Raw genomic sequence first — 15,655 nt, 5'->3', positions numbered from 1 at the left:
GAACTCCTGTAAATAGTCTAGACAGTAGTGGTTTAGTACCAATTTAGAATATCAGAGTCTATCTTGGTAAGAAATGCTACTGAGAAATTTGTTGACTCTGTGCTCCTTTAAAATTCAGGTAATTTTTAGGCCACATATTGAATTTGTTGCTCATGCTTTTATGAATGATAAAAACCAGATGGAACATGTTGTAGGAGTTGCAGGAATTGCCTTCTGCCTATTGAGGTGCCCACATCTAATATGCATCTATTACGTATAAACATTGCCTGGAGGCAAACATAAGAAGAGAACATGAAGCAAGGGTGTATAAAAGTCAGGATATTATTGAGTTAAAAATGGGAATTCATCATCCCACCTGATTTTACCTTAAGAACAGAGCCATCTAAGTTTCTCACAGAGAATTCTTACTCTTGTATGAATTTACTGCTTAGTGAGACTTTATCTATTTGACTGAAATTCCAACTGGAAAATACATTAGAAGTATTTAAATATTTCTAATAGCTTGCAAAGAGTTTGAAAGTTTTCAATCGTATTCAGTACCAAACTAAATTTTAAATTCCATCTGGGGAATAACAACATAATGTTTTAGATTATTCAAGTTAAACCAGTGCTAAAGAGATAAAATGGGAACTTTCAATTTCCTCCCCGTTAAAGGTGTTCTTAGTTCAGTGGAGACATATTCCTGATCACATCTTTTTCTTCTCAAAATGAAGGCTGTAATTAAAAAAGAAAACCAGAAAACCAGCATTGAAGCAAATTTATAAAGTTGAATATTATGGATTTGGACAAAATGACCTTCCAAAGTTAAAGAGAAGCTGAAATAGCCAATAATTGAAATGTCACAGGAGGAACTGGCTGCTGAGAAAAAGCAAATATTTAAAGTTGAGAAATATTTAACAAGTCACTGGATTAATTTCTCTGCCAAGTTCATCAGAGCCAAATATATTTCTATTTGATGTCAGGGACATCAGGTACAATCTGACTAACCTTATGGGCATAAAACAACCCTGGAGGCCTCTTTAGCCCAGAACAGTTTTAATGCAGAACATGCAGAATGCAGAACAGTTTAATGCAGAAAGAAATAATGTCATATATTGAACATATTTTTCAGTGAGGTAGATGTACCTTGGTATTGAAGACAAAGAATTGCATTTTATGAAAGAAAGTTATAATTGTATGAATAACTGCTTGTGCTTCCATCTTTTACTGCTTGCTCTGAAGGAGCTGCTGTTGCAGCAGAATCCAGCTCTTTTATTAGAAGCTAAATATGAGATACTCCTGTCACTTGACATACATAAGATTTATGTCCCTTCAGGGAGCAGTTTTGAGTTTTGCTCTTCTACTTCACTGGTTTCTCACCATCTTTACTCCATGGAAATATCATTGTGATTAGCCAACAATCACAAACTTTAATTAAATTGGGATTTCAAGGTGGTTCCTGCTTTGTTTTCTTGATCTCCAGCCTGATTGCACAAGTAGATACTTTCATGTTTGCAAAAGTAGATACTTTCATGTTTTCAGTCTACTGATTTGAACTGCAACAAATTGTGACCACTCATGTTCAAAAGGCTGGGTTTCTAGAGGGATGTAATTTCACTCGGAAAAAAAAAAAAAAAAAAAAAAAAAAAAAAGCCTGGGAACAGGTCTCCAGACAAGTCTGTCTAGGCATGCTTTGAAATGATTAAGAATTCCAGTTCCTCCTAATTCTTCCTACTGACACAGTGGGAATGAAGCTGCTCAATGGGAAGTGGCTAGAGCCCTGGTTGAGACAGATGGACAGATGGACAGCTCCTGCTCAGGGCTCAGCACCTCATCCCCATCCTCCTGAAGGAGCTGGAGCTCAGGGAGGCTGGTCAGTGAAGCAAGGGCTGCACCCCCCACCACTGACCAAGTCCCTGCATGGTCACTCCTTGGGGCTGCTGCCTGCTGGTGGTGCCACCACCCACACTGGGACAAGGGAAACCCTCAGCTGCTCTTCTTCTTGCAAATATCTGAAAGGTTCACCTTCAGTGCCTCTTTCACTGGAACAGCTTGTGGAATTAAGAGTTAGGCTGACTACTGCAAAACCTCAGCCATATATTTCAGTTCAGTCTCAATTTTACCTTTGTGTGCACTACTTTTAAAAAGAAGCATAAATATGCTATTAATAATACTAATGACAGTGTCTGTTCCAGCACAAGATTATTTGGATGTGTTTATGGTAGCCTATGATTTAATTTACACACAACTGAACTGGTGAGATTTACAACTGGCACAGTAGATCATCTCTATGTACATCTTTATTTGGAAAGTCCCTATATTATTGTTATATGGATAAAATTAATCTTTTAAAGGGCTACATAAAGCCCAGGCTAAGCTTGTTCATTAAGCACTCAACACATGATATTTTAGTGACTGAAAGGGGAAAAAAATAATTAAAACAATTTGTGTCAGTACTGTAGCATGTGACTGCATTGACAAGGTCACCATGCTAAACTGACATCATCCACACCACATGCAACTTCAAAAAATCCTCCAATATTTCCATGGTGATGCATGTAAAGTGTCAGACTACCAAGCATATTTTTCCTTTCTGCCTGTTTAATAAGCAATTTTGTTTTTAAGTTAGGACTTCAGTAGACTTTTAATTTTCAGGACAAAAAGCTTAAGTGTCCTGTTGAGCTTTTTTGGATACCTGTAAAAAACACCACTTTTCCCTCTATTACATATAAATTTTATTTCCTAAAGTACTCTCATTGACTCAGATAACCAGCAGTTTCTTTTGTAATTAGAAGCTTATTAGGTTGTTATTTACAGTGTAAGTGATCAATAGTTTTTACTCTGGATCAGACAGTGTCAAAGCCCTAATAATTGGTATTAAATGTAAGAGAGATACTGCAACCAAAGCAAACATTAGAAAATCTTCCACAAGTATACACTATACTGGGATTATTAAAATTCCTGATACTGGCTAAAATGTTTAATGTGCTGAATACAAATGATATTTTAAAGAAAGATTTGTGGATCAAAGATGGATTTAATAATCATAATGTTTAGGAATTTGTTTTGAAAGTATTTTTAATTGGATAATGTCAGACTTCTGAATTACAATGCTGTGTTCATTAGCATTTCAATAGGTTATACTATCAACTCCTTTTGACGTAAAAGAATTTGATTCATTTTAAAAATCATGAATCTCATGATCTTTTTTCTGCTGCCACTGGTTTTCAGTAATTTGATTATCTTCTACAAGAAGAGCAACAGGAACCACATGGGCTTTGCTGGTAATGATGGTCTATATATCTCTTCTCTGAAAGAAGCTCTGCTGCCTTTGAAAGTAATTTGCAGTTTCTTATCAACACAGAATTAAAAAGTAATATTGTCTAATTTGTTATGTTCAGTGGCACAGAGTATTGTAGAATTCTATCATGTGTAAATCGCTTTGGGACCTGGATTATGTGACCATAATCAAGAGTACATAAATGAATTTCAAAATTTATGAAAGTGTTTATTATTAGCCAAGAAAAATCTCAAAAGATGAACTTGTCCATAGATTTAATAGTCTCTTAGCAAGATGTGTATTTTGCACACTCAAACCTCAGTGCAGTTTATAAAATAATAATTTGTACTTTATAGTTGTATTGCAAATGACTGGTGTGGACATTTCAGAACAGGACAGGGCGTAATTGTATAAGTCTCCGAGTAAATCTGTACATTCAACATGATGAACTCCTTGCTTGCAGAAGTTATCTTCTATTTCAATAGGAACAAAAACTGATTACTGTTGATCACTTAGACATAACTGCTTGTAACAGTCAACAAGCCATCACAGTAAGGTATAAAGACAGCCCTTAGGAGAAATGCTGCCTATCTGATGACATTTAAAGCTTTAAAAAATTCCTTCTAGATACTGCAGGAAATCATCATGAGCCAGCACAGGCTGCCAATGCCACTGAGTGGAACCAAGCCATTAAATCATGTGTATTGGTAACATTGCCATCCAAACCATTAAATTAATTTATGGAGCTGGTCTTGCAAACAGTTCATCATGTTAGCAATGCCAAGGTCTGTGGTAGGATCTACCAGGGTGAGAAAAGCCAATCACATGGGTACACGTGCATGATGCTGCCTTGCAATTGGATCAACCATCCTTTTGTGTTGATTTTAGCAGTTCTAAGAAATAAAACACGGTTTAAATGATATCCTACTACCTCTTGTCCCTCTACAATGTTTTGATAAGAGAAGTAAGGCATGAAGTTCCTGTAGCTGTTTGATCTAACAATATCAGGTATGTATAAACAGATGATGATGTTTTAGCAGAGCAAATAAATTGTATGTCATTTTTTATTAAACAAAGAGTATAATAACTGGACTATATTATCACAATGGAAGCATAGAAGACCATAGACTGTACAGCTGAAACCCTGTAGCAATATTTGTTCCTCATATTTAAAGAAATGTATCTTTATCAAGCTTTCACAATGGCTGCATCTTGCTAATGTAAAGAATCGTCACTCTTGTTAAGGCTAGATGATTATAATTAAAAGATAAATGTACTGTTAGAAGGTTCTACGCCACACTCTATGAGAATTTAACAGAAAGACATACATTATACCTGTATGTGAATTATAATGGCTTCTCAGCAGGGAACGCAGAATCACTTACAGTACGTAAACATTTAAAGAGGAAAATGCTAACACACTGAAAGAGTTTAACATCAGTAGCGATTTATCAAATGAAGAAGTTTCATAAAGTCCACTCTCTGGGAGAACATTCACCATTAGACAAAAGCCTGGCATCCTTGATGGTCTGAAGTTCAATCAATTTGAAAACCAAAACCATTCAATGAGATAAACAAGATTTTAAGAAAACCATCATCTTCTTTCTCAGGTAAAAGCCAGAATTAAAATAATAATTATTAAAATAATCCAACCAGGTCGCTTTACAGGCAAATTTACACACTGTCTCTTTAAAACACAGCATGCCCAAAAGCCTTTTGGGTTTGGAATGTAGCACTGCACCAAGTATTTCACAAAGCCTCTAAATATCACAAGAAGCTTTTTTTAAAGAGAAAAAAAAATAAAATTCCAGCTGACTGAGACTGTTCTAGCAGGAGTGCCTCAGCTTTGCTCCCAGACCTGGAATTCCAGATAAACAACAGAGGACAGCAAACAGATTTTTTTTTTTTTTTTTTTGATTTTTTTTTTTAACACGTCCTTTTGTGATGCAGCTACAAGATGACTGATGAGGTTAGGGACAAAGAGAGTGAGAGTGCAAGTGCCATCAGGGTGAGCTGTGTGCTTAGATAGGAGCTGGTAGGAAGAGCCAGGGAATTCTCCGCGGATATGTGACTGGTGGAGACTCCCGCTGTGCTGTCCTTCCCCAGAGCGTTCTGCAAGACACAACACCTTCCTCGGTCACCATCACAATTATTTTCATTGCAAAGCATTTAAGTTCTACTTCATGAAATTCGTCTTTTGTTTGTCCATGTCCCACCCTCCACTGATACCTACATATCAATCTCATTAATTGAATGATAAAAAGGGCATTAAAATAGATGTTGCAATGACAGTATTTTGAAATTAGTTAACACCAGAACTGCACACCTCAAAAAAGAGAAGAATATTAAAAAATTCTTACTTTAGCAATGATTCCATGTGTAAAAGTACGGTATTTTTTTAAGGATCTGTGTTTATCATTCCAGTTAATTTTATAATAGCAAAAGCAGGACCCCTACAGAAACTGCACTTTCTGTACAGTCAACAGAATGAATTTGACAAGTTATTTCAGGATAACAATATATAAAATTTAATCCATGGGTGCAGATTATTAAGTAAGTACCTTTGCTAGGTGCAATGGTGTTTACTATGGCATCTGCCTAAACACGTACCATACATGTACTGAAATATAAAATCAGCAGAGGACACTTTGAGCCCAGCTCTGAACTTCTAAGTGAGATCATTCTTTAATGCATTACGATATCCAAACACAACAAAACTGACAAGACAAGTGTGAGATAGCCCATGATAATCTTGACTTGCAATGTCTTTTCTTATGGGGCGGCACCGGTGCTGTGAAGCATCCAAGATCCACACTTACCTCATTAAGACAGAGCTCTGTATCTACAGATTCATTGGATTTTCGCTTCTTCTGTGCCTATGAAAAAATACAGATTTTATTCCCTGTACAATTTATACTTCCAGCAGCACAAAGCACTTAGATAAATTTGCATCAGTTGTCATAATCCTATAATTTTGACAGCAATTTGCACATTATCAGCAAATAAACTCCAAATGTAACTGCATGTTTTCCAATAACATTCACATTCTCATTTGAATTTACAGCAAAATTTCCAACAGTCAACTAAGGGTACTTAGTAATTACAATGATGAGTGCCATCAGATGCAGAGAACATGTCATCTCTTTTATGGCCCCTTAAAAATGCTGCTGGACATTCATGAGAAGAAATGAAATATGACAGTTAATAATTACCATAGTACCACTGCATATTAACAAATAATCTATGATATACCTCAGTTTTAGGAAAATATACAACACAGGAGTATTTTATCCTTAATGATTCTTGCAATTTTCCCAACTATTATGATAAAAATATAAATATTATTTTAATATATGTCACAGTTGCCAGAGAATCTCTTCTACAAAGCTGCAAAATGAACACTGACTCAAGCAAGAAGCATTTCAGGTGACATCATCCAAAATGGAAGGAGCAGCCTGCACTCTGTCCAGCAGCAGGAGGTGTTTAATATTTCTATTCCTCAAGTGAATAAGTCTGGGCTGGGTGTTTTCTGCTTTTCTAGAAGGGCAGCACTAATCTCCAAGGTGTGGAAGGTGCACTCAATAAACAGTGCTATTGCTGACTTGAGCACTCCAGTGATTCTCAGTATCAATTCGTTCTTTGTACATCCCAGAAAAAAACCAAGCACCCTTTTATAGGAAGTAACTGTGCTAAAGTAAGCCAGTTCTTGTAAGAGAAGCCTTGGGATCACAAAACTACTGACTCCACTGGGCAGCTGTGGTGCTTCCACCTGGAAGTTTTGTTGGACCTGCAACTTATTTCCTGCAAAAAATGAAGATCGGAATCTCAGAGTGCTGCATTCATTTTGCACTGCAGAATCTCACTGGTTTAGGCAGTGATGGCCTGGACAAAAGCTGATGTGAGAAATGCTGAGCAGTCTGATTTTTATGCCCTCAAAAATTCAGTTCCACACTGCTATTTTATTTCATATCTGAGAGCCGCTGGTTCTGCCAACAGATACAAAATGGTCTTTGACCTAATTACTGATTTTAGAATTCAAATTAAAGAACTGAACTTCTTATTAGGAAACACATTCTCTGCTTTTGATGATACATGAACATGTTACAGACAACTGAAAAAGTTGTCTGTAAACAGTTGAGATTTAAGAGAAGGACAGCTTAGATACAGTAATAATAAATACTTGAATATATGTTGATAATTTTTTGTATATATGACAAAATAATAGCTCAATTTACTAATAAACACCCTCCGTAAAATTTCCTTCTTATATACCCTCTCTTCTAATTTGTACTATTAAAGTGGTTATGGTAAGCATAAATTTAAGTGTCTAAATAGAAAAATAAATGCCTAGAAGTAAATGTACAACACAAAGAAACATCACAGTGAATCATTTGTGCTCTGTTTGTAGTGGATAGGAAACTACTTTTAAAGACAATTTGGTATCTGTCAACTCCCAAATGGCTGGCTCCAAGGAGGCAGGTAAATTTAAATCCTGATTTTCTTAGGTCTGTAACACCCATACTACCTTGAATTGGAATGTGAGGCTTCAGATAAAGCCTCTGGATCAGAGGTTCAGATCCTGAAGGTGTTGGCTATAAGGATCATACAAGCCTCTTATTTCTTAGTTTGTTACTTATTGCTAACTTTTCTATTCCCACATGTGTTTGTTTATTTGAAACACTGCTTTGCTGCTTACACCTGCTGTGGATTGACAGCCCAGTGCTAACTACAGGTCTACACCTGGTAGCTGGTCTCAACACCAGAGTCAGAATTTATATGCCTTTTGTACTGTGTTTATCAAATGAGCAAAGAGAAAAACATCATTATTTTGCCGGTATGCAGTAAAGTCTTCCTTTACTTCATTCAGCCTGAAAACAATAGAGTGCAGCAGCTAAAACATATTTACCTTTGAGAACACTATTTTAAGGGGAAAATTGACAGCTAGGAAAAAAAATCACCATAAAAAAAAACCCCTTTTCAATCATTTTGATAAACATTGTCTAGTTTTCATTTGGAAGGTGACTCTTCTCTGCATCCATATACTTATTGTAGACATTGTAACATCAACAACACTTATTCACACCCATCCTCTATTAAAACGTCCTCCTCTCTTAGCACTGAAAAGCAATTTTAATAATCAGGCAGGCTTTTCCCTTATCAAACCAGAAAGGACAGTATCTTCTATTTAAAAATACAACAAAATGCAACCTTTTATTGGGAGGAAGACAAACAGAAAGAAAAAACTGTCATTCTGAGGAGGAGATGAGACATTGTATGCCAAGTTTCAAATTGGAAGAGTACCTTTTTAGTGTTGAGTTATAAACCTGTGAGAATGGGTTATAATGGAAATACTGGCATAGGCTGCACTACTGAAATACAACAGTGCACCACTAAATCACAAATAATGGGATAAAAAACCCAAACCTACATGTTGAAGAGAGTGCTTTAGTGAATGTCCTTTACTTACAACCAAAGAGGAAAAGTCTTCCTGCCCTGTCTGGGGCAGAAATAGCTCTACAACTAGCAGAGCTCTTTGTTTGTGCTACAGTGAGTAACACCTTATCAGAGATTAAAAAAAAAACAAAAAAAAAAAATCAGAGTTTAGAGGTTATGCTGATAGCCCTGGTGGAAATAGACCCAGACTGGGAGACGTGCATTTGAATTAAAGAGGATACCCTCTGCTGTCAGATATTTACTTTCTAACATCTTCCATTATCCTAAAAATTTAAACAAGAGAAATGAGTGTCCATCACGTACAGCTGCAGACAATTCTGGAATAACTGCACCATCAGTTAATTTGGGAATTGAGAGTTGTTCATTATGCAAGATGCCAAAGATTCACTGCCAATCCCATCTCAGGTATCCAGCTTGCCTACCAAACAGGCAAGAAGGTGTTTTCAAATGTTCTGGAAGTACCTAACTGCACAGGAGTAAGAGAGCATACACAAATGGCTAAGTTGTCTGTATTCAAATTTGTATTCTTTTAAAATTTTAATATAAAGCTGTTTATCTGGTGACAGAAAGATCTATGGGGATTCTATCATTAAATAAAAAAAAACAAGCAGGGCTGGGCTGATAAAAATAATGATTTTAAAAAACAGTGAAGGAAAATCTGCTTAAAATAAGCAGCTAAGAAAGAGTATGAGTTTTTTTCTACTGAGGAAAAATAGCATTTGCTAATGACTTACTTAACGACACACTGAGCTGTGACATATCTCAGTCTGTAAAACAAAGTTACATAAATGGGCTCACACTTACTCCAGCTTTGCAAGGAATTGCAATTCATTAATGTGAGCTACTCTGGCAAAGCTGCTTCCATACAGCCAACAGGCTTGACCTCACTGAAGCTTTTATGTTTTGTAAAAATGAATATCTCCTTTCCCAGAGAATCTCCTCACTGTAGCAGCACAAACAATAGATATTTAGAGATAACTATATTTAAGCACCTCCTGATGAGCTACAGTATCATGTCTGCTAGACACATGCAAGCCTTCTTTTGGTCTCAAAACCCTTTAGTTTTCAGTATCAGAACTAAAATGTTGGACTTGGTCAGGGGCTGGTAGAGTAACCAACAGCATGTCCAGAAAAAAAAAAAAAAATCTCATTATGAGAAGCAAAATTTTACTTCTTTCTTGCCTAGAAAGAGAGTTAAATCAGGATCAGCAGATGACCTCGTGATTTTCTGAAAAGAAAAAGGAATAGGGCTTATAGAGACATTTCTCCTTCAGAAGACTCTGCGGACCTCCATGTTTCCTTCTGATCCCAATGCATCCTAGATGAGTTTAATTGTATGTCCCTAATTAGTCTTCTCTTGCCCTGTACCTAATAATTATTGTAAGATCCTCCTAAAACAACTCCCTGCTTTCCATTCCCCCAAATCCCTCTGGATCCATCCTTTGCAGACACTACAGCCCTGAATTTATACCCAGAAATGCAATCTTGCAATTATGCATCCAGCTTTTGCAAATCCCAGCACTGCATGGTTAATAAAAGCATTAAACATTGCAGCAGTGTCTCACCAGGAGTCAGTTCACACACTTATGGCTTGTCACCCAGCAGTATTTTTATAAGTTCACTACAGCATCAATTTCTGCTACTCAAAGCAAGGAAAATCTCTGACTGGGGATGTCTCCCAATGGAGGTGAGCTTTAATGTGAGGGAGGGAAGGGAAGGAAAAGGATGTAAAGAGAGCTGAATGCATTGCTCTGAATGCAAACAGGCACAGAGTGAGCACCCAAATTCAGAACCCAGCCCCATTCTTTAGCTACCCACTTTGGCCTTTATGGAACGTATTGCTTGGACAGGAAGAGGCAATAGAAGCATCATTAGGACAGATATCTGCTAGGTAGGCTGTTATACAGCTGATTTTAATGAGTGAGCCCTTGTCCTCTCCTGAGATCCTGCTTAGTTATGCCCATATTAACAAGCCTTTCTGAAGAAGAGGGACAAATCTCCCAGAATGCATCCTTCAAATGACCACACTTCTAAAGTAGCTATTACAAATGAGTGTTTGTTCTTTTTGTTCTTCTCCTGTGTTGATTAGAGAGATTTACTATGCAACTAACCTGCTTTCCCCAACAGCAGGACACAAACAATAAGCAGAGAAATATACAGACTGTAAAAATGCAATCAGTTTAACTCTTGTGTGCTCACTACGTGGATGGTGCATCTATCACAACTGACAATAGTATTTTCTTATTAGCACAGGAGTACTCTGCCACACTGGAGTATAATTACTTTCAACAGGGAAGATAAGAAAAGTGTGGGTCAGAGACACAGGCTACTGAAATAAGGATCCAATTCAGCACGGGGTAATTCTGAAACCCACACCATGCAGCCAGAGTGCAGAGTTATTTAAGCTATAAAAACAAGCAGCTCTGCACTGTCCTATAACAAAGCAGCCAGCTCTTTTTTCTGCTTTGGTTTTTTTTTTTTTTTTTTCCTCTCTGCTGAATCAACCCCCAAGACACAAGCTCGGGGCATGAAATTATCAGTTGTCATTCTGCATAAAAGCACTACAGTTCTGTCATGACACTTTGTGGAGAGAAGAAAGTATCTTCTAGAAACAAGCATCATGAAGACATTACTGGCACTATGCTCCAGAGCTACATAGATAACACCCATCACAGAAAGAAGCAAATCACAAGATTTTCAGCTGAGACATTAAATAAACTAAGCATCCCCAAATATGCATTGGGAAAACACACACTGAGGGGATTTTACAGCATTCCCCTTATCCCTCAACATTAATAAATTCTTGCTGGATCTGAGGACTTAAACATGAGAAATGAGAAACAGAGAGCAACCTTAAAGCAGGGCAGGGCAACCTTAAAGTAGGTCCTTGTGCTAAAGCCAGCTTGGCAGCTCTGCACTCACCAAGGAGGGAGAACCACCCAGTCCCTCTGGCCAGGGCCAGGTGGGCTGGGAGCAGCATCTCCTTCCCAGACTGCAGAGGAACAACAACTCAAAACAACTCTGGTCTCACAGACACTGCAGACACTTGGGGCTACTGATAGATGCAGATGGAAACACACATGGCAGCAGACACCACTTCAGAATTCTAAGAAATGGGCAGAAGAGTTGATAAAGTCTGATATGGATAGAGGGAAAACTCCCTTCAGCTTCTTCAATTTGCAAATTGTTAGAAAATTTGATTGAAGGGGTAAGAATTGGAAGTAATCCTCCCAAAATGACCTGAAAACAGCGTGGAAGGAAGGAAAGATGACCTATATGATATTAATTATTGCTAGACCATTCCCAGATCCTTATGTTAATAAACATGAGACCTCATTAAGCTCCATCTCTCACTGCACTTATTTGGCTGGGATAACATGGCACAAAAATTGCCTAACAGCAATCTTAAAGGTTTTATAAAAAACAGATCCTATCAGAAACACCAAACTGATCAAACAGCTTACAAGGACCAGACACAGAGATCTTCAAATATTTATTTCAAGCAATTAGTTTCCCAGTGAGCACAGCACAAAATATGACACCCAGCCAAGACAACTGAGCTGACTTACCTTTCATGGCAGTACAGTAACTTGCTAACAATTTTGTTTTCATGTTCAGTCATTCATTTAGCTGAGTAAAATGAATTTCTATAGTCCCAGATTCTTCCTTCCTATTTTTAGGGGATATTATACAATTCTCCTAATATGGTCTTTTTATGGATTTGCTGCAAGCAAATATTTTTGCATTAAGAAAGGCAGAGGAGGAAAGAGAATGCTAAAAAGCAGAGACTGAAAAAGTTTTACTAGGTTAATATCTCAGCATCTCGGGCTGCCTAGGTTGTTGAGTTTTTTCTCTAGATATAAAACTGAACATCCACGTAATCCAAAGCTGAGTTGTTTTGGATTTTATCATTAAAACACATTTCTCAAGTGATTCACCGCAGAGATCAACCCAGTGCCATGGACAGCAGGTACAGGTAGCATCTGGCTGCTGCACACTGAACAGCACCTGAAGAAAAATAGCAGGAACACAAAGCCATTGCAATCCAAGTTAAAAGACGTATTCAGCTCTTAATTTAGAGGACAGGTAAGTAATTGAAGCACAAGAGATCCCACAACACTTCTCCAGCCTGGGGTGTGTGGCCTCACATGTCCAAAGACAGGAACAAAGTTGTTCAGCTTGGCAGCAGGGGAAGTTGCTGCCTCCTGGATTAGCCATGGTGCCCTCGAGTGTGGTGGGAAGAGCCCTGAGCAGCTGTCAGCCAGGGCTGCTGTGGGACCTCTTCCCTAGTGAGCCTTGGAAGAGGCACCGCACCCATGCCGGGCTCCTGCAGGGCAGCAACACCTCCAGGTGCTCCAGGGCAGGCAGAATTCCCTGTGCCTGCTGCTCACAGTCACACAGCAGGACAGAGTGCAGCCAGGACTCTGCTGAGGGAGCCTCCACAGCAAAAGCAGAGCTGCAGGGATGCTCAGCCTCATGAGACTCCCAGTTCAGAGCTATGGGAGGTGAAGGGATGGAACAAACAAGGTCAGGCTCTGCCTCTGTGCCCTGGCAGCAGGACCAGGGGTGCTGCTCTGTGGTTCTGCAGCTGGAAGGGAAGATCAGGCAAGCTTGCCTGAACAGCAATCTGAGCCTCAGCACAACAGGAAGCTTCCCTTTGTGCCATGCCAACCTTGAGCAGCCGGCATTATTGCTGTTTTTCTGAGCGCTGCCCTCACTCATTAATTTGAAAAAGGAAGGCAAGGGAACGACCATGAGCATCTGCCTTTTGTTAAGCGCCTCGAAATGTTCAGGACTTTCTATTAACAGCACGTGTATGCATGTGTGCACTGTGAGTACTGGCACGCTTACACAGAGACAAAAAACGCAGAAAGCCTTAAAAGGGTGAAAACACTTCAGGTAAAAAGTGACTCTTCCTGCAATTACAGAGAGGCAAAGGCTAATATAAACTAACTGTGAAGTAGCCTTGCATAAGAAGGTAAAAGAAACCAGTTATCTGAGCACCCACCCATGCCCTCCCTGCCTCTGTTTAGTTTGCACATTTCAAGCCCAGCGTATTAATTTCCACAGTTGTGTGATGGTGTACCCAAGTCCCACTAAATCATGGCATGATTCAGAGGGTAGTTCTTTTCTTTTAAAATAATCCACTCTTGAACAGCTGTGATTTGGATTAATTAGTGAATTTCGCATTTTGGCACAATCTGCTCTCCAGAAGTGCCACTGAAATAAAATTTTAAAGCATTCACTCCCTTCTCTAATCCTGTAGCTGAATTTTGCAGGTGCACAGATGCATCCTCAGAACTGGCAGGGCTGCAGTTGCAGTGAACTTGCTGCAGTACTTGTCTCAGTTCCTTTTTAGCACTGAAAATACCATTTACAATAAAAATATAGAAAACTTTTTTAAAAATAGTGGAATCAAATCTAGCAAGGTGAGTATTTAAAAAAAAACCCCAGGTTATAGTGCATTGTGGCTTTGATAGGCAGCTATTCCTCAAGAATTTAGCTAGAACCACACATATAACGTGAAAATTTTCACCCAAATAATTAATGTTTTAGATCTTTTTTAATATGAAATGTAAGACAACTTCAACTTTAAGCATAGCTGCTAGCAATGTCTATGACAACCTATTTTTATTTTCATTAAAATAAAAGCCTTTAGAAATCTGCAGAAAGGTGTTCAAATTCACTACTAGCATTCCTGTTTAATAATTCTCGAGGCATTTTAATTTCTTAAAAAAAAAGAAAAAGTGAATAAATATCATACAATTTGGATTATTGGCATTTTATTTTCTAAGAGAAGCATATTTTTCAACAGATTTAAGTCATGACTGAAAAAAAAAATCCAATTGGTCTCATCCACAGATATCCATTAGCTAAGCTAGTCCTTGGTTTGTCCTGTCAGCTTCCTAAATGTTATTAAAAGACCCCTGCAAAATGGATCTCAAAACTCAATACTTGTGAGAGACTTTGATGTAGCATCCAACATTCATTCTCCCCTTGCTGAAGTGAGTGAGGGAAAGAAAAATCACCCCTTCTCAGAAATACTATCAGTGAAACCCTGACAGTAATTCTCTTTAATGGGTTATCCTACAGTGGACCATACTTTAATGGATGGCATTAGAGTGGCCTTCCTCATATCCCTGATTTACACATGAATGATGCTCTTACCAACAGCCACACTGTAATTAATGAAGCTATTCAAAAAAGCACAGAAACTCTTCTAAGAGATCTCTGAAGAATCATGGCATTATTTGAAAGGTGCCTTATTTTTACTGCCCTGATCCCACAACATCAGCAGGAATTTCTCCACTTGCCAGGCAGTACCAACTGGAAATCAAAAGCAACTTCCTAATATCATCTGCATATATGGCCTGAAATTTGAGAAGTAAGAAGAAGTATGAAGGACTTTTTTCCATCACTGAAAAAAATTTCTTAAGAACTACGAATATCAGATGTTTACCAATTATAACCCTACTAAAACAAAACCGTGCCTATAATGACCAGATTATGCAAATGATTACCAGATAATGCAAAATTGTATTCACAGGACATAATCCTTCTTTGTTTCATCCCACAAGCTCTTCACAGAAGGACAGAAGGCTCAAATTTATGTTTACATTTAATAAACTGGAAAATAAAAACAGATGAATGCTAATAATGTCAGTAATGCAGATCAACATCACTTTGCATATATTTTGAAATGTTTCCATGCTAAACTGGAAGTAGCTTTAGAAGCTTAGTTTTGACTAGTCTGCCTACTTTTTGAAGAATTATATTGTGGTAGATTGGATAGTTCAGGGGATTATTAACGGGACATACAGACTTAAATTCCAAGGTAGCTTGTTTAATGTGACTCAGGTCAATACTGCCAACTATTCTGTAGTAGTTTTGAAATGAGGAGGTGGTTCTGAAGCACTTCTTCTCTAAACAAGACAGGTTCAA

The 15,655-nt window shown here is 37.9% G+C and overlaps 1 protein-coding gene across 1 annotated transcript in view; it reads right to left on the bottom strand.

Moving 5' to 3' along the window:
- Positions 1-4,305: 4,305 nt before the first annotated feature.
- GFRA1 (GDNF family receptor alpha 1) overlaps positions 4,306-15,655 on the bottom strand; it is a 131,296-nt gene continuing 119,946 nt past the window's right edge. The window contains exons 8-9 of the mRNA XM_053984162.1: positions 6,079-6,135; positions 4,306-5,371 (exon numbers count right to left, since the gene is read on the bottom strand). Coding sequence (XP_053840137.1) covers positions 5,210-5,371; positions 6,079-6,135 — 219 coding nt within the window. The 3' untranslated portion in view covers positions 4,306-5,209. The remainder of the gene's footprint in view (positions 5,372-6,078; positions 6,136-15,655) is intronic.

This window comes from Vidua macroura, chromosome 8, assembly GCF_024509145.1.
Source record: "Vidua macroura isolate BioBank_ID:100142 chromosome 8, ASM2450914v1, whole genome shotgun sequence".
In the NCBI taxonomy this organism is placed as follows: Eukaryota; Metazoa; Chordata; class Aves; order Passeriformes; family Viduidae; genus Vidua; species Vidua macroura.
This window is presented reverse-complemented; position numbering and strand designations above follow the sequence as displayed.